Source organism: Danio aesculapii, chromosome 24 (assembly GCF_903798145.1).
Source record: "Danio aesculapii chromosome 24, fDanAes4.1, whole genome shotgun sequence".
NCBI classification, from domain to species: Eukaryota; Metazoa; Chordata; class Actinopteri; order Cypriniformes; family Danionidae; genus Danio; species Danio aesculapii.
This window is the reverse complement of record NC_079458.1, coordinates 3,415,744-3,435,016: the sequence shown is the minus strand read 5'-3', so window position 1 is coordinate 3,435,016 and position 19,273 is coordinate 3,415,744. Positions and strand designations below refer to the sequence as shown.

The 19,273-nt window shown below is 35.9% G+C and overlaps 1 protein-coding gene across 1 annotated transcript in view; it reads right to left on the bottom strand.

Annotated features, from left to right (window-relative positions):
- The window catches only part of LOC130218595 (ankyrin repeat and fibronectin type-III domain-containing protein 1), a 173,625-nt gene that overhangs the window by 131,794 nt on the left and 22,558 nt on the right, over positions 1 to 19,273 (bottom strand). Inside the window, exons 3-4 of the mRNA XM_056450830.1 lie at positions 8,245 to 8,423; positions 1,597 to 1,820 (exon numbers count right to left, since the gene is read on the bottom strand). Coding sequence (XP_056306805.1) covers positions 1,597 to 1,820; positions 8,245 to 8,423 — 403 coding nt within the window. The remainder of the gene's footprint in view (positions 1 to 1,596; positions 1,821 to 8,244; positions 8,424 to 19,273) is intronic.

Here is a 19,273-nt window from a genome sequence, read left to right as displayed (position 1 = left end):
ATAAAAAGTAACATTTTTGTATGCGAGCAACTCCATGCAAATGTCAACCTTGCCATGAAATAATTTAAGTTTTCACCAAAATACTGAAATCGTTTCTAAGTTTTCTGTGTAAGCAAATATTTTACAGCACTTTAGAAATAGTCAAAAAAGTCTCTGGAAAATCAAATATAATATTTTGAAAACATTGACAAAGTCCAACAAGTGGCAATTTCACATCCATCACATCCATAACAGAGAGATGTCACATCCATAACGACACTTTTTCCTCATAAATGCAAAAATATTAATTAAATAAAATCAATCATTTTTGTTCTATAGAGCAGTGATTCCCAACCCTGTTCCTAAAGGCACACCAACAGTACACATTTTCAACCTCTTCCTAATCAAACACACCTGAATCAACTCAGCAGAACATTAGAAGAGACTCCAACACCTGAAGTTAATTGGTCAGATAAGGGAGACATCCAAAATATGTACTGTTGGTGTGCCTCCAGGAACAGGAATGGGAAACACTGCTATAGAGAACCAACTCTTCCTCCATTGATTATCAATATTTCTTTTGGGTCATGCAGTATATTTCACAGAATTTCTACAAAGTATGTTGTAGACTGTTTTTTGTCACATCCATAACGCATGTTTATTTTCCCCATTCAAAGTACAATACATGTTAACAGATTGATATTTTTCTGATCCCATAACTCTGTGGTCAGTTATTCTCGAAAATATAAACCGATGTTTCAATATAATGTTAACATATACTATTTCTATGTGAATTTATGTTTGGAGTTTTTACTGCAAATGTCACATCCATAACGCTGGAATTGCTCAGAAATATATATCTCAAAATGTAATTTATTTCTCTGAAACAAATTCAATTATTCAATTCCCCTATAGCGCATGTGTTTGGACTCTGGGGGAAACCAGAGCAACTGAGGAAACACACGCCAACACGGGGAGAACATGCAAACTCCACACAGGAATGCCAACTGGCCCAGCCAGGACTCGAACCAGCAACCTTCTTGCTGTGAGGCGACAGTGCTAACCACTGAGCCACCTTTTCCTGATCTTTCTGAATGAAATGCCTACTTAACTACACTCAATCAGCTTGCTGTAGAAAAAACAAGCCAAGCCCACTGTTTTCTTTTTTAATAATCCGTTTCTCTAGGAACTGAATCACACTACAAAAACAAAACAATCACAGCTTCAGGTTCATGCAGACATTAACCAAAGTCTCTTTAAGGCAAATCATTCACAATGTCTTCTGCGGCCATCTTTGAAATGCCTCTTGGTCATGCCTCTTGATCAAATTCTCCAAAATTGCTTGCCAAGCTTACGATAACATTTCATATCAAGAGTCATCGATGAAACTAAACAACAACTTTCTCTTTAGCTTCATTTCTAAATGTTCGAATCATGTCAGGTCAGAGCCTCTACCCCGGAGAATCCTCAGTCTAAATTGATCGCTGATTGGCTCCTGTACTAGAAGGCAGGGCTTCATTCACCATATTGGCGTTATGATTTTCCCCCATTCAAAACTCTACAAAGTGACATGTCTTGTGTTCTCTATAGTCTTTGCTTTAATACCGAAGTACTTACAAACTTCCTCTTGAGTTTGGCTTTGGGATCAGCCGAGCTCCTGTCCTCTGTCTGCACGCTCTGGAAATCTGAATCCCCCAGATGATCGTCTGCTGACATGCTCTTCCTCAGATACGCCGCTCGCCGTCTGAAATGTGAGAACGGTGACTGAGAGCGAGGACGCAGGTCAGCGGCACCCGGAGCCACGTCTGCCTCGTTCTCATCCTCCAGCCTCCACATCTCACCTGAGGACACACACACACACACCATTAATCACACATCTGACACGTTTGATTTCATCTCATTCTCGGATTCTCTGCAAAAGTCTTTCTACCACAGTTCAGGAGGCAGACACACTCCGTCAATTTACATCCAGATAAAAAGGATAAAAATTCTCTTATCACTTGCCCATCCTCCACTTGTTCATAACCTATTCGCATTTCTTTCTTCTGTTTGAATAATAATGCATAAGTCTTCCTACCACAGTTCAATAGGTTGATCAGTTTACATCCAGATTAAAGGGATAGTTCCCCCAAAATCAATTATGTTAAGATTTTTACATATTTCACAGCAAAACAAAAAAATAAGTGAATGTTGGCATATATGTTGAGCAAATTGTTATTATACACACTACCTGACAGAAGTCTTGTCACCTATGTAAGTTTTAGGAACAGCAAATAATCTTGACTTCTAGTTGATCATTTGGTATCAGAAGTGTCTTATATGAAAGGCAAAGGCCTCTAGATTACACTTATTTGAGCACAATAAAATATGATTATGCCTTGATTTTGAATGATTTAATTAGGACAGTAAGATCTGACTTTGCTTAGACAAAAGTCTTGTGACTGAACCTTCAATAATGTCCAGTATAGAATATGTGGTCATGCTGCAGTGGAAACAGAATGAATATTGTGTCTGACTCCATCATGAGCTTGGAGGACTGCATCCATACATCTCTGCAATGACTCAAATCACTTATGTTGGCGGTTCCCCAGATTAATAAAGGGACTAAGCCAAAAAGAAACTGAATGAATGAATGAATTTTTATTACCTTTTTTATTTTATTATTTTATTTTTTCACGAGGGAGTCAGGATTCAAATTATATAAATGATGGATATTATCTTATTACTCAAAGTAAACTTCTGACATGTTCTTGCACTAAACACGTTTAAAGTTAGCTGACTAACTTGAATTTCTTTCTTCTGTTTGAATAAAAAAAAAGACTTCTGACCACATCAGAGAAAATGTTTCCGTAAAGGAAAACAAATCTAATTTGGTGCATAATCTATGAATAATCAATATAATAATAATAATAATAATAATAATAATAATAATAATAATAATAATAATAATAATAATAATAATAATAATAATAATAATAATAATAATCAGCACTTAAAATAACCCTTATTTCAACATTTAATTTCATTGTAAAACATGCTGTGAACTAAAAATCTGCTTCAACTCAGAAAGAAGTTACATGAATATGGAATATTACTGTATTTACTTTATTTGACTAAGTACAATGATCCTTTTAAATATTTGATTCATTCATTCATTTTCTTTTCGGCTTTGTCCCTTTATGTGGGGACGCCACAGCGGAATGAACCACCAACTTATCCAGCATATGTTTTACACAGCGAACGCCCTTCCAGCTGCAACCCATTACTGGGAAACACCCATACACTCTCATTCACATGCATACACTATGGACAATTTAGCTCACCCATTTCACCTGTACCATATGTCTTTGGACTATGGGGGATACCGGAGGACCCGGAGGAAACCCACACGAACACGGGGAGAACATGCAAACTCTACACAAAAATGCCAACTGACCCAGCCGAGAATCGAACCAGCGACTTTCTTGCTGTGAGGCCACAGCGCTACCCACTGCGGCACCGCGCTGCCCATATTTGATTAAAATGAACTCCTTTCGTTTAACTGATTTCACCTGATTTAAGGTTAAAGCTTGTTTTCTTTGTGAAGCTGCTATGACAGACTGTATAAAGAGCTACACATCTCAGAGTGTCTCGACGCCAGTTATTGGGCTGCTTGTTTTAGCTCTGCTGCACTGCTGGATGTGATGAGGACATTAGGGAGCCGTCAGTCAGGCCGCTGGAACAGACTTATTGCTGTTTATTAGACTGGAGTCAGTCAGATCTGGGTCAGAGTTTATAGCAGATATTACGGCCCTCATCTGACATGAGCCCAGCATAATGAGCATGTCAAGCACACTGAGGGAGACGCTGCGATTAAGAGAGTGCGAGTGTGTGTGTGTGTGTGTGTGTGTGTGTGTGTATGTGTGGTTCAGTGGTGGAAAGAGTACTAAAAAATCATCCTCAAGTACCATTCATTCATTCATTTTCTTTTTGGCTTATTCACTTTATTAATCTGGGGTCGCCACAGCGGAATGAACCGCCAACTTATCCTGCATAGGTTTTACACAGCAGAGGCCCTTCCAGCTGCAACCCAACACTGGGAAACACCCATACACACTCATTCACTCACACACACACACACACACACATTATGTAAAATTTAGCTTATTCAATTTACCTATAGCGCATGTGTTTGGACTTGTGTGGGGAACCGGAGCACTCTGAGGAAGCACACGGGGAGAACATGCAAACTCCACACAGAAATGCAAACTAACCCAGACGAGGCTCAAACCAGCGACCTTTTTGCTGCGAGGCGATTGTGCTACCCACTGTGCCACCGTGACGCCCCTAAAGTAAATACCCTTACTTGCCTAAAAATGTAATACAAGTAGAGTAAAAGTATCTGTTGTAAACATTACTCAACACATAAGTAAAAAGTAGCCCTTTTAAAAGTACTCAAGAGTAGTGAGTATTACGCTGTAAAAAGCTGATGCATTTACATGTTATTTAGTTACATTTAGTTATTGCCCAGCAGGCACAAAACGTCATGAGACGTTAATATTAGGTTAGATTTAGGTTGTAATGTCAGGTGACCAAAATTCAATGTCCAGTCAGCGTCTAAGAACAACATTATTTTAATGTCTAATAACGACGTCAAATGACGTTGATATTTGGTTGATTTTAGGTTGTGTTGGAAAGTTCAACATCAAAATTCAACGTCGAACTGACGTCATATTGACATTTATCTGTCAGGTATGGTAACCAAAATCCAACATCCGATAGATGTCATAGTGGTAACATCGACAAGCTGTAGCATCGTTAGACGTTGATATTAGGTTGATTTTAGGTTGGACGTTGATGTCCGCCTGACATTGGGTTCTGATGTCGACCCGATTTTCATCTCCAAACAAAATGCAACATCTCCGCAATGTTGGGGTACAACGTCAATCTAACGTCATGTTGACGTCTTGTGCCTGCTGGATGTTTAAGGTCATTTCGGACATCATAACATCCGTCATCTTCTCATCAGTGACATGCATCTAAACAGTCTCTGGGTCAATGCGTGTAAAGACTTTGGACATCTTCTTGGACACTTTGAATGCTTCCAACAGTTTGCTGCAATTATAAATCGCCCATGTCTTGAGGTAGTTCATTATGATGTGATTTACCTTCTATGTTTGATTTGATTGGACAGGAGGGATTGTAATCCTCATAGACAAGAAAAAATAAAGTAGTGACTGCAGGTTGAAGGAAAGTAGTGGAGTAAAAGTACCGATACTGCAGTAAAAATGTACTCAAGGGAAAGTAAAAGTACACATTTTTAAAACTACTTAGTAATTGACAATCCCTGAGAAGAACTACTCAATCACAGTACTCTGAGTATTTGTAATTTGTTACTTTACACCAGTGGTGGTGGTCCTGGTATTCATCATGCATGATCACATCAAGTATAGCAATACCTGTCAATTGTGATGATTTGGGGACTTGTTTTGGTCCCCATGAGGAAACGGCTCATAATTCACACAGAATTAAGTATTTTGAATCCATAAAACCCAATGTGTGTGTGTGTGTATGTGTGTGTATGTGTGTGTTAGTGTTTGTGTGTTTGTATGGTGTGTGAGTATGAGTATGTGTGAGTACATTTGTGTGTTTGTGTGCGTGTGATTGTGTTTCTGTGTGTGTTGGTGTTTGTGAGTGTATGTGCATTTGTGTTTTTGAATCTGTGTGAGAGTGTGTGTGTGTGTTGCGTGAGTATGTTGTGTTTTTACAGGTATATTTGAGTGCATTTGTGTTTGTGTGTCTGTGCATGAGCGAGTGCACGTGCATGTGTGTGTGCGTGAGAGTATGAGTGTGTGTGTGTTGAAGTGCCGCGACGCTCCGCTGTTGGCGATGACAGTTGCTAGGCAACTAGAATGGGGAGGAAGCCAAAGACTTTGGGTTTAACAGTGGAGAGAAAGTGAAAAAATCCTCCACAGCAGCTTTCCAGAAGAGCAGCTCAGCGCTGAGGATGAGGAGAAACAGTGAGGGGGGATTTGGCTGTGTGAAGCAGACACAAGTAAACATGACGGAGTGAATGCTCTAAACAATCGCACATGGAGCTAAAACTCACACATGTTGTGAATGGAATGTGCCGCGTGGAAGAGTCTCGCTCCAGACGCCGAATGAAAAATCATCCATTCACAACTACACCAGCTCTCTCTCTCTCTCTCTCTCTCTCTCTCTCTCTCTCTCTCTCTCTCTCTCTCTGATGCTTTTAATCAGATTATTTATTAGCTTTATTAGGTCAACTGAAGGAAGTTTTGTGCATTTATACACTGATGATCAAAAATATTTATATATTGAATGAAGAGAATTTTTTGGGACCAATAAGCGTTTAAAAATAGACTGTTCAAGATAGACATTTTTATCCCTGTCATATAAAAATGATTAGAAATAAAAACATTGTTGAGTTTTTTTAAATATTATATAGTATGCATGTAATATGGTAATATTTTTGGTACATTTAATTATGCCTTTAATTATAGTTATGTGTAAAATGCATGTTATTAGTCCTATGCCTTATTTTCTATATTAAACTAATGATGACATCTATTTCAAACTTTAATTAAAAATGCTTTCATTTTTAAGTTTTACATGTTTTACAAAGCGTACCATGTTTATATACATTTTAATTAGGCATTTTTATGTATAATTTATATGTTTAAAGGTTATGTTTCATTTTCACAAAATCAATGTTTTACATTAAGAGGAACGAATACATTGATATTTCAAAATATTCTTAATTTTCACTCACAACAATGAAAAAAAATGTCACTTTCTGAAAAAAATACTCTAAATGACTAATGTTTTATGTAAAATTTGAAAGAAATCTTTTCAGACCCTTAAAGAATTAAACAAATATTACACATAAGTAATCATTATATATACTAAACATATAACACACATATACATACATATATACATACATATAAACATATATAAACATATATAAACATATATATATATATATATATATATATATATATATATATATATATATATATATATATATATATATATATATATATATATATATATATATATACATATACATATATACACACACACACACACACACACATACATATAAACATATAAACATAGATATATATATATATATATAAAATTTTAAAGAACTTTGAAAGATTTCTTTATACGTAAAATTAAATAGTAAAATAAATCTTTCTTTATTCTTTTAATCTTTCTTTAAGATTTTGATAAATTTTTCATAAGATTCAACTAAGAATAAGTGTTTCTGGTATATACTGAACTGCAAGTGCACTCACCGGCCTCTTTGTTAGGTACACCTGTCCAACTGCTCATTAATGCAAATTTCTAATCAGCCAATCACATGGCAGTAACTGCATTTAGGCATGTAGACATGGTCAAGACGATCTGCTGCAGTTCAAACTGAGCATCAGAATGAGGAAGAAAGGTGATTTAAGTGACTTTGGTTTTAAGCGGCATGGTTGTTGGTGCCAGACGGGCTGGTCTGAGTATTTCAGAAACTGCTGATCTACTGGAATTTTCAAGCACAACCATCTCTAGGGTTTACAGAGAATGGTCCGTAAAAGAGAAAATAGCTGGTGGTGTAATGGTGTGGGGGATATTTTCTTGACACACTTTGGGTCCATTAGTACCAATTGAGCATCGTGTCAACACCACAGCCTACCTGAGTATTGTTGCTGACTAAGTTTATCCCTTTATGACCACAGTGTCTCCATCTTCTGATGGCTACACCCAGCATGATAACGCGGCATGTCATAAAGCGTGAATCATCTCAGACTGGTTTTCTTGAACATGACAATGAGTTCACTGTACTCAAATGGCCTCCACAGTCTCCAGATCTCAATCCAATAGAGCACCTTTGGGATGTGGCGGAACAGGAGATTCGCATCATGGATGTGCATCTGACAAATCTGCAGCAACTATGCGATGCTATCATGTCAATATGGACATGATATATTTGATTTATGGACATGAGAAATATTTCCAGTACCTTGTTGAAGCTATGCTACGAAGGATTAAGGCAGTTCTGTAGGCAACCCGTGAATGTATAATCTAGAATCATCATAATGGAGAGTTCAATAAAGTGTGTGTGTGTGTGTGTGTGTGTGTGTGTGTGTGTGTGTGTGTGTGTGTGTGTGTGTGTGTGTGTGTGTGTGTGCGTGTGTGTGCGTGTGTGTGTTTGTGTGTGTGTGTGTGTGTGTGTGTGCGCGTGTGTGTGTTAAAATGAGCACATAGTACCTGCAGGTGGAATGGTGCAGGCCTCGAGACCTCCGGGGCTGGAAGGAACACGAGGCCGATGTTGGCGTTCACAATCGCTCTCCGCCTGCTGCACACGGATGGTGGCGGGGGACTGAGGGATGCTGGGTAATGTTCTGGATTTGGCCAATAGAGGCCTCTGCAGGCGTCTTTCTAGTGACCTGTAACACAAACAATCAATCATAAACAGCAGATCAATAATCAATAAGTGCACAAAACAAGATCATTTATGAGGTCATTCCCTTGGTACATCTTACCCATGTATTACACAAACAAACAAAAAAACCAAAAAATAAATAATAAAAAATATATCTATACAGTATGTATATATGTATATATATATATATGTATATATATATATATATATATATATATATATATATATATATATATATATATATATATATATATATATATATATATATAAGGAATAGAAATAGGAAAGGAATAGTTTAACTATATTATTATCTGGAAAATAAGCAATGTTTTATTTTCCTTTTCTTCTTGTTTTTTCTCCCTTGTTTTGAAAATGTTGTTTGTGTCTCTTTTGAAGATGTTTGGTTATATCTGTATTGTGAAAATTCAATAAACATAATTATTAAAAAATAAATAATAAGTGCACACACAAAAAAAAAATCAACAATTAAAATTTACAATCAATTCCAAGCAATGTTTTGCACTGTATATTTGTTTGACACTTATTATTACGCCAGACACATCTATGGTTATTAAATGATTTTTGTTGATGTTTGACACTAGGTTTTCTCCTAAGGGATCCGGTTTGCTTATTTATCTGTTAATATTTGGTGCATCCACGGTCTTAAAAGCTGAAGGTGTGTTATTAGCATCTACTATATGTTGCAAATTATTTCTGTATTTTAATATCAGTGTCTAATAGTTTTAACAATTTACAACTTTTTTATTTTAGTTCATATTTGACTTTTTTTAGTGTTAAAACGTCTTAGGAAATATGAAAAATGAAATATTTTCTTTGCAACTAGATAATATTTTAATTAATGCCAATTTTATTTTATTTCTTTGTTTTGATTTTTTTGTTTGTTTTTTAAACGTTGTTCAAATATAAAAAATAAAAAAAAAAACGAAGCATTCACTGAAAAAATCTTAGGGCAGCAACAACATTTTTTATGACACTGTTGCAAAATTCCCTTTTAGGAAGCTTAATATCTTCGAGTGTACATCAAACATATGAGAGTGATCAGTTTTTATCCATGATGTCAAAAAAGAAGAATTTTAAGATTTTCATATCAGAGCATGGGTGACACAGGGTGGGAAGGGCATCCACTGCATAGAACATAAGCTGGATAAGTTGGCGGTTCATTCCGCTGTGGCGACCCCTAATATATAAAGGGACTAAGCCGAAGGAAAATGAACGAATGAATATAAGAGCTTTAGCATCTCACTCAAATAATTCAAAAAAAGTAAATAGCAATCTAATTTTTGTCATTCTTAGACACAATATAACTACAGAAGAGTCCAGGGTAACACTTTATTTGAGTATTAGTAGACTGTCTGCTTAATATCTGCTGACACTGCTGCTAAACAGACATTTAACTGGCTATAACAAACTTTGCAAGTAAATGTCAACTTTCACTAGCCCTAACCCCAACCTAACAGTCTACTTATTATCTAATAAGAATTAGTTGGCATGTAGATGCAACGGACCATCAAAATAAAGTGTGACCAAGTCCAGCTTTAAATAGGATTTAATTATCGAAATCCTTTTTTGAATTTTTTGAGCGAGATGCTAATGGCCTAATCCGATTTAATGATCTATGCTAAGCTAAGCTAAAAGTGCTCCAGACCCGGAGATCAGCTGAATTGACTGAAAAATGGAAAAACTCAATCAACAGCTCTACATGACTTGTAAAATGAGCCCATTTCCAACAAAGTGGAGTCTTCCTTTAACCCCCGTTGCGCTTGTGTTGTTAGCAGACTGACCATACCTGATTATAACCAGCTCTGCTTGTTTACAACCTAATTTGTGCAGCTCTTAGTAGATTGCGTCGGTCATTATGGAAATGAGTTCTTCAATTTGCATATCGCCATTAGACTCCCATCAGCACTTCATATTCAATATCATGCTGTTTAGCAAATTTGCCTTTCTTAATCAGTATGTAAAGAATGTAATGACGATTAGGACACAGAAAAAAAGATACAGAAAAAAGTTTGACAATCCAATATTTCATCCTTCTGCAATACATTTTGGGATATTAAACATAATTTAATCAGATGAAACGAAAAGATTTGAAAATAAAGCCATTTTAGAATGAATGGGATAATTTTGTATTGGTGAGAATCTGCATAAAATATAAATAACAAAATCACACATTTACACATTTAGTCATTTATCTATACATAAATACAATATTTAATAAAGTTATGAACATAATACTTTCATTTGCATGAATGTTTAAGCCATTAATGATTACAGAGCATGTAAACGATACACTTTTTGTTGACTTACACTAATAAAGACTCCACAATGTGGCTCCTGGTCAACTATACTTTAAGCGTGACATTGGAAATTCTGCGATCTGACAATAACGATGTTGAAATTATATGGTGCACCCCTAATAAATACGGTCGGTCAGTGAGGTTGTAGCAAAAACATTAAAAACAGCATCCTTCAATGGTGCAGGATGAGAGTAACAGCGTGTGTAGATTTGGCTGTGAATATCTGGCAACACTGGAGCTGTGAATTCCAAACGGCATGAGGAAATTCAACAGCAGAATGTGACGGCGTCTGTCTGTGATCTCAACAGCCTCGGCTTATGCAACACCATTACCATCCAAAACACTGGAGTAAAAAAAAAATCTAACAAAATGAAGATGTTCTGCGTTTCAGAAATCCCAGATACAATAATCTCACTATACGAAAACATTAACAGGAGTAAATAAATGAAATAAATGGGAAGCCCAGATGTGGAGAGCAGCTGTCGAGCGTCTGATTGAGCTCTGATGATAAACACTTCCACTACTGATCAATAATTAAAGGCTTCATGTGGTTTTTCCATCTTGCTTTTTACATAAAGCCTATAAAAAAGAAAGTCTAGATCACTTGGTAGACTTATAACGAAATACAAAGAGCTAATAATGAAAATCTGATTTATTAATGCTCTCTAAAGAGTTTGAAAACCTGGAGGCCTGAAATAAAAAGTCGATTTAACATTTAAGAAGTAGAATTAAGATAACATGAAGTCAAAATTGAGTGTGTGTTATTTTTCACACTGTGAATCATCAGTCTGTGTTTATCCGAATTGAAAAAAAAAGTTTTTGTTCCTAATCTTTTGTTATGCTCTGCCCATGGCACTACAAGTATGTTTTTAATCCACCTCTATCCTGAAAACACTGGGATTTATTCAAGTTAATAACACTAGATTATATGATCCAATCAATTCAGTGATGAAGTAGTCCTGACCTATTTTATAAACAAGTTTCAAAAATATATGTCTCTGTACTGTATACTTTATATCTGTAAAGTGCTTTGAGTATTCAGAAAAGTGCAAAGATATAAGAAATTATTATTATTATTATTATTATTCATTCATTCATTTTCCATCGGCTTAGTTTTACACAGTAGATGCCCTTCCAGCTGCAACCCAGTACTGGGAAACACCCATATGCACTCACATGCACACTGATACACCTTGGCCAATTTAGTTTCTTCTATTCACCTACTGCGCATGTGTTTTGACTGTGGGGGAAACCGGAGCACTCGGAGGAAACCCACGCCAACATGGGGAGAACATGCAAACTCCACACAGAAATGCCAACTGACCCAGCCAAGACTGGAACCATCGACCTTCTTGCTGTGAGACAACAGTGCTAACCACTGAGCCACTATGTTGCCCATTATTATTATTATTATATACTGTACATATACATAAATACACACACATACATACATACATATATTAACATAAACATAAATTAGTTACTAATACCAACCCTATTCTTTCATGCATGTATGTATGCATGTATGTATTTATGCATGCATGTGTATGTATAAATATAAATATATATATATATATATATATATATATATATATATATATATATATATATATATATATATATATGTATGTATGTATGTATGTATGTATGTATGTATGTATGTATGTATGTATGTATGTATGTATGTATGTATGTATGTATATATACATACATACATACATACATACATACATACATACATACATACATACATACATACATACATACATACATACATACATACATACATACATACATACATACATACATACATACATACATACATACATACATACATACATACATATATATATATATATATATATATATATATATATATACACATACATACATACATACATACATACATACATATATATATATATTTATTTATATTTATACATACACATGCATGCATAAATACATACATGCATACATACATGCATGAAAGAATAGGGTTGGTATTAGTAACTAATTTATTAACAAATTTATTTTAAATTAAATGAATATATACAAGTTGAAGTAAAAGAATTACTAAAGCTAAACTAAAAAATAAATGAAAACTGAAAATAGAAGCAGAAATATTGCACAATTGGTGTGTATTGTGTGTGTGACAAAGCCACAAAATAAAACCATCAAAATTTAACGTACAATCTGAAACCATGAGAATTATGAAAAGCTAATAAATAAATATTCTAACATACAATAAAAACAATTATGTAATAGTAACCTGACTGAGAATCACCCCCCTGTATGCTTTCATTTTATAAAAAAGGAGCATATTATTTCTCCTTTTGTGTTCAAAAGATGAAAATCCTCAGGTTCTGAACAACACAAGGGGGTGAGTACATCATAACACTCTTCATCAATCTCTGTCTCCAGCTTTCCAGATATTTCTCCTGAGAGAAACACCCTAATAACCTCACAAATACAACAATCTCATCAGAAATGATCTGAGCTGCCCTAAATTCATAGTACAGCTCAATACTCAAGCCATAACGCCTCACTTGTCTATACCTGTTCTTCTTTTCCCCGAAATAAATCCAATTCAACAAACCTTCACCCAAAATCAAACATCTCTGACTGCATTCAGAGGTTTGATGTATGAGCATTCACACCTTCCATTTCAAAGGTTGATGACTAAAACATCCTGATGATACAGTTCCACCTCAGCCAATCACAGTCCCCTGGCTCCTCCCACCCTCAAGAGTCTCTCATGTGATTGGCCGCTCAATTCTCTAATCCAGCCTTGCTCTGTCCACCCACTGACCAGACGATTTCTGCCCCATCCAGGTGAACTGACGGCACAAACACTGCAGAAACACAAATCTACTTCATGTAATGCCACATGGAACTCTTTAAAAATCATTCAAGTATCCTATCAACAAACATGTATGGCCGTTTTCTAAAAAAACACACATTTAGCTGTACAAACACACACACACAGAGAACTCCCCAAATGCCCAGTGTCCCCATTGCAGTTTTTCTGGAGTATACCTGGCTTCTGCCACAGTACAGCAGTAACTGCCGCTGCGTCGGGCATCTCTCCGAGCCATGAGCTCATCCCTGGAACGCCGACGGTTAAAGTAATCCGTAAGTTTCCCAAAACTTGCCATTGTGTCCCTGGCATCTGCGTTGCGTGCGCTGTTTACCTGAGTATCATATTCACACACTCATTCTTCTCATATCTTCATGATTCCCCCATAAACAGCAGCGGAGACGCGCAGAGCTCCTGCTCAATCACACACTCAAAACAGCAAGTTCCTATAAAAGCAGAGCGAGATGAGAGAGACGCGACGCGATGTGTGTGCATGTGTGTGTGTTTCAGGATTTCTCCCTGCGGAGCATCATCAGTGCTGCGGCAACATCAGCAGCATCCTGAATCTCCCTGTGAGCCTCGCTCTCCCGCTCTCCCGCTCGCTCGCTCACTCTCTCTCTCTCTTTCTCTCGCTCTCTCTTTCAGACGTGTGGAAGAATTAATACAATCTGGAGCAGAGGAGGAGAAAAAAATGAATGACTGGAGACGAAAAAGGAAGCAGAGAATGAAGCGCTAAAAAGTAGAATCGGTGATGCTTTTTTTACAGCTGTTCTGAATTCAGTGTGTGTGTGTGTGTGTGTGTGTGTGTGTGTGTGTGTGTGTGTGTGTGTGTGTGTGTGTGTAAATCACAGACTGGGGCTACTTCAGACAATGGAGTTCACAAAATAAAGAATAATGTCGTTGTTTTTTAAAATATCAAAATATGTGTTAAAAGAAATGAAAGAGAACAATAAAATAAAATAAAAATAAATAATAAAATTAAATAAATAAACAAGTAAATAAAATAAAATAAAAATAAATAATAAAATTAAATAAATAAACAAGTAAATAAAATAAAATAAAAATAAATAATAAAATTAAATAAATAAACATGTAAATAAAATAAAATAAAATAAATAATAAAATTAAATAAATAAACAAGTAAATAAAATAAAATAAAATAAATAATAAAATTAAATAAATAAACAAGTAAAGAAAATAAAATAAATAATAAATAATAAAATTAAATAAATAAACAAGTAAATAAAATTAAATTAAATAGATAATAAAATTAAATAAATAACAAGTAAATTAAATTAAATTAAATTAAAATAAATTAATAATAAAATTAAACAATAAAATTAAACAATAAAATAAAATAAAATAAAATAAAATAAAATAAAATAAAATAAAATAAAATAAAATAAAATAAAATAAAATAAAATAAAATAAAATAAAATTGTGTTGAGGAAATAACAGGATCTGGAGCAGAAGGAAATAATGAATGACTGAAGATAAAAAAGCAGCGAATGAAGCGACACAGACAGGAGGCCAGTTTTTTTCAGTTACTCTGCATTCAGTACAACACATCTCCATTTCCGTGTGTGTATGTGTGCGTTTGTTTGTAAGTGTTTATGTATGTGTTTTGTATCTGATTATCTTTAATTTACAAAAACAAAACAAATAATTATAATATCAATATAATAGTTTTAAAATAAATGTAGGTATTTTTTCTCCCTATCTCAAATAGGTGACAGAATTAATCTGATCTGAAATAGAGAAGCATAAAAATGAATGACTGAAGATGAAAAAGAAATCGGAGAAAGAAGTGAAAGGCTAGAATCAGTGTTTTTTTGTCCAGCATTCTCTGCATTCAGAACAGCGCATCTCCATTTGTGTGTGTGTGTGTGTGTGTGTGTGTGTGTACACTTCAGCGAATGGAGTTCACTAAATCAATACTGCCAGAAGACGGCAGAGCATTGTCTTTTATTTGCTCCTCTGCATTCCTCAACCTGTTGGCCACAAATCTAATTAAAATACAATGGAAATTCACCAAAAAAATTGAAAACGACCGGCACCATCAGGCTGGCCTATTTTTGCCTGTTGCAAGCGAAACTGCATTTCTAATGCACATTCATGAGAGATTTACAGGACCGGCTCGCATTGAGAGTCAATTGTGCTCTGCTGTATTATTTTGTGCAAGTATATTTTCCTCCCTGCAGAGCCTCATATCTGCTGCTGTCTGCAGTTGTTTATATCATATTAAAAATACAAATATATCTTAAAATGTATTATAAATTATATTATCTAATAAAACTAAAGTACATCCAAGATTAGAAGCCTGACAGGTTTATCGGCAGATTGACTCAAATCGAAGCAATGTTATATAAGACCGTTGGGGTTATTCTGTGAAAACAACCATTCTTAACGTATTTTATACAGATTATGACAAGGCTACTTACCACACAACATAAAAATTTGACACAAAACATTGTTCTGAGCTGTAATAGTTTATTACTTCTTTAATTAAACACAAAGCTGCCAGAATCTAAAACAGCTGATGGAGTATACACTAACCTGCGCATTATTCAGACACAAGATGGAGCCAAACAGTCAAAAACACAAAGCTGACAGAATCTAAAACAGCTGATAGAGTATACACTAACCTGTGCATTATTCAAACACAAGATGGCGCCAAACAGTCAAAAACACAAAGCTGACTGAAATGAAAACAGCTGATGGAGTATACACTAACCTGCGCATTATTCAGTCACAAGATGGCGCCAAACAGTCAAAAACACAAAGCTGACAGAATCTAAAACAGCTGATGGAGTATACACTAACCTGCGCATTATTCAGTCACAAGATGGTGTCAAACAGTCAAAAACGCAAAGCTGACTGAAATGTAAACAGCTGATGGAGTATACACTAACCTGCCCATTATTCAGACACAAGAGGCCGCTAAACAGTCAAAATAACAAAGCTGACTGAAATGAAAACCGCTGATGGAGTATACACTAACCTGCGCATTATTCAGTCACAAGATGGCGCCAAACAGTCAAAAACACAAAGCTGACAGAATCTAAAACAGCTGATGGAGTATACACTAACCTGTGCATTATTCAAACACAAGATGGCGCCAAACAGTCAAAAACACAAAGCTGACTGAAATGAAAACAGCTGATGGAGTATACACTAACCTGCGCATTATTCAGTCACAAGATGGCGCCAAACAGTCAAAACACAAAGCTGACAGAATCTAAAACAGCTGATGGAGTATACACTAACCTGCGCATTATTCAGTCACAAGATGGTGTCAAACAGTCAAAAACGCAAAGCTGACTGAAATGTAAACAGCTGATGGAGTATACACTAACCTGCACATTATTCAGACACAAGAGGCCGCTAAACAGTCAAAAACACAAAGCTGACTGAAATGAAAACCGCTGATGGAGTATACACTAACCTGTGCGTTATTCAGACACAAGAGGCCGCTAAACAGTCAAAAACACAAAGCTGACTGAAATGAAAACCGCTGATGGAGTATACACTAACCTGCGCATTATTCAGACACAAGATGGCGCCAAACAGTCAAAAACACAAAGCTGACAGACACTAAAACAGCTGATGGAGTATACACTAACCTGCGCATTATTCAGTCACAAGATGGCGCCAAACAGTCAAAAACACAAAGCTGACAGAATCTAAAACAGCTGATGGAGTATACACTAACCTGTGCATTATTCAAACACAAGATGGCGTCAAACAGTCAAAAACACAAAGCTGACTGAAATGAAAACAGCTGATGGAGTATACACTAACCTGCGCATTATTCAGACACAAGAGGGCGCCAAACAGTCAAAAACACAAAGCTGACAGACACTAAAACAGCTGGTGGAGTATACACTAACCTGCGCATTATTCAGTCACAAGATGGTGTCAAACAGTCAAAAACGCAAAGCTGACTGAAATGTAAACAGCTGATGGAGTATACACTAACCTGCACATTATTCAGACACAAGAGGCCGCTAAACAGTCAAAAACACAAAGCTGACTGAAATGAAAACAGCTGATGGAGTATACACTAAACTGCACATTATTCAGACACAAGAGGCCGCTAAACAGTCAAAAACACAAAGCTGACAGAAACTAAAACAGCTAATGGAGTATACACTAACCTGCGCATTATTCAGTCACAAGATGGTGTCAAACAGTCAAAAACGCAAAGCTGACTGAAATGTAAACAGCTGATGGAGTATACACTAACCTGCACATTATTCAGACACAAGAGGCCGCTAAACAGTCAAAAACACAAAGCTGACTGAAATGAAAACAGCTGATGGAGTATACACTAAACTGCACATTATTCAGACACAAGAGGCCGCTAAACAGTCAAAAACACAAAGCTGACAGAAACTAAAACAGCTGATGGAGTATACACTAACCTGCGCATTATTCAGACACAAGAGGCCGCTAAACAGTCAAAAACACAAAGCTGACTGAAATGAAAACCGCTGATGGAGTATACACTAACCTGTGCGTTATTCAGACACAAGATGGCACCAAACAGTCAAAGAGGCAAAGCTGCCAGAAACACAAATGAGCCTGTGTTATTTAGTGGTTGCTATGTGGAAATTTTATACATTGGAATACTCACTTCTGATTGGTCAGTCATGGGATTCCGGACATTCTGTAATAATATAGTATAAAAACCAGCTCAAAATAGAGTTTTTTTCTATTTATTTCAGCTTTTCTGCACTCAGTAAGACACCTCTCTATATTTGTGTGTGTGTGAATCATTCTTTGATAAAGACAGCAGGCTGGGCTGTACTTCAGAGACTGCAGTTCACAAAATCAATACTGCCAGAGGACGGCAGCGCATCGCTTCTGTTTTTTCTTCTTCTTTTTTTTTGGCAGCACTGCATCCTTTTCAACTTGTTGGCTACATACTGAAATTAAAAGCATCATCAGGCTGGCTCAGTTTTTGCCTGTTGCAAGCAAAAGTGCATTGATATCGCACATTCCTGGCAGATTTACAGCACTGTGTCCCCGGCTCGCAATGACAATGAATTGTGTTCTGCTGTATTATTTTGTCCAAGTATATTTTCCTCCCTGCAGAGTCTCACTTCTGCTGCTGTCTGCAGTTTTGCTCTCCTACTCGAGGCTGAACACGGTGGGTGAACATAACAGAATGTACTGTACAGGTCAAGCTAATCAAGCAAGCGAAATCAAGCAGATTACCAAAGCAAATGCAAATCACACACACGCATGCTTCTTGTTTCCTAAAGATTCTTAAGACATTTAATTGTTCTGAACAAACAGTGTGTGATTTAATGGTGCTTTCTCACTGAATAACAGATCTTTTGAACTGATAGTCTACTAAATCTTACAGTTTTGTAATTGCTGGTTATTTCCTTTTTTAAAACATTACATTTTCTGGGCGAATTAAGGCACAAAATCCAATTAATCCTGAATACTACTCTATTATAATGTCCTTGAAGGTCTCTTCTGCTTACCAAAGCTGTGTTTACTCACCAAAACTGAAGCTGAGAAGATTATTAGGCTTTCTGTGGACTCAAATATTTCCTATGTGATGTTTTTCACAGTGTTTCCATAATATTTTTTTCTTCTAGAGAAAGTCTTTGTTTCTGTTTCTTTTAGTTTGGTTGGCATAAAAGCAGTTTTGAAAAGTTTAAAACT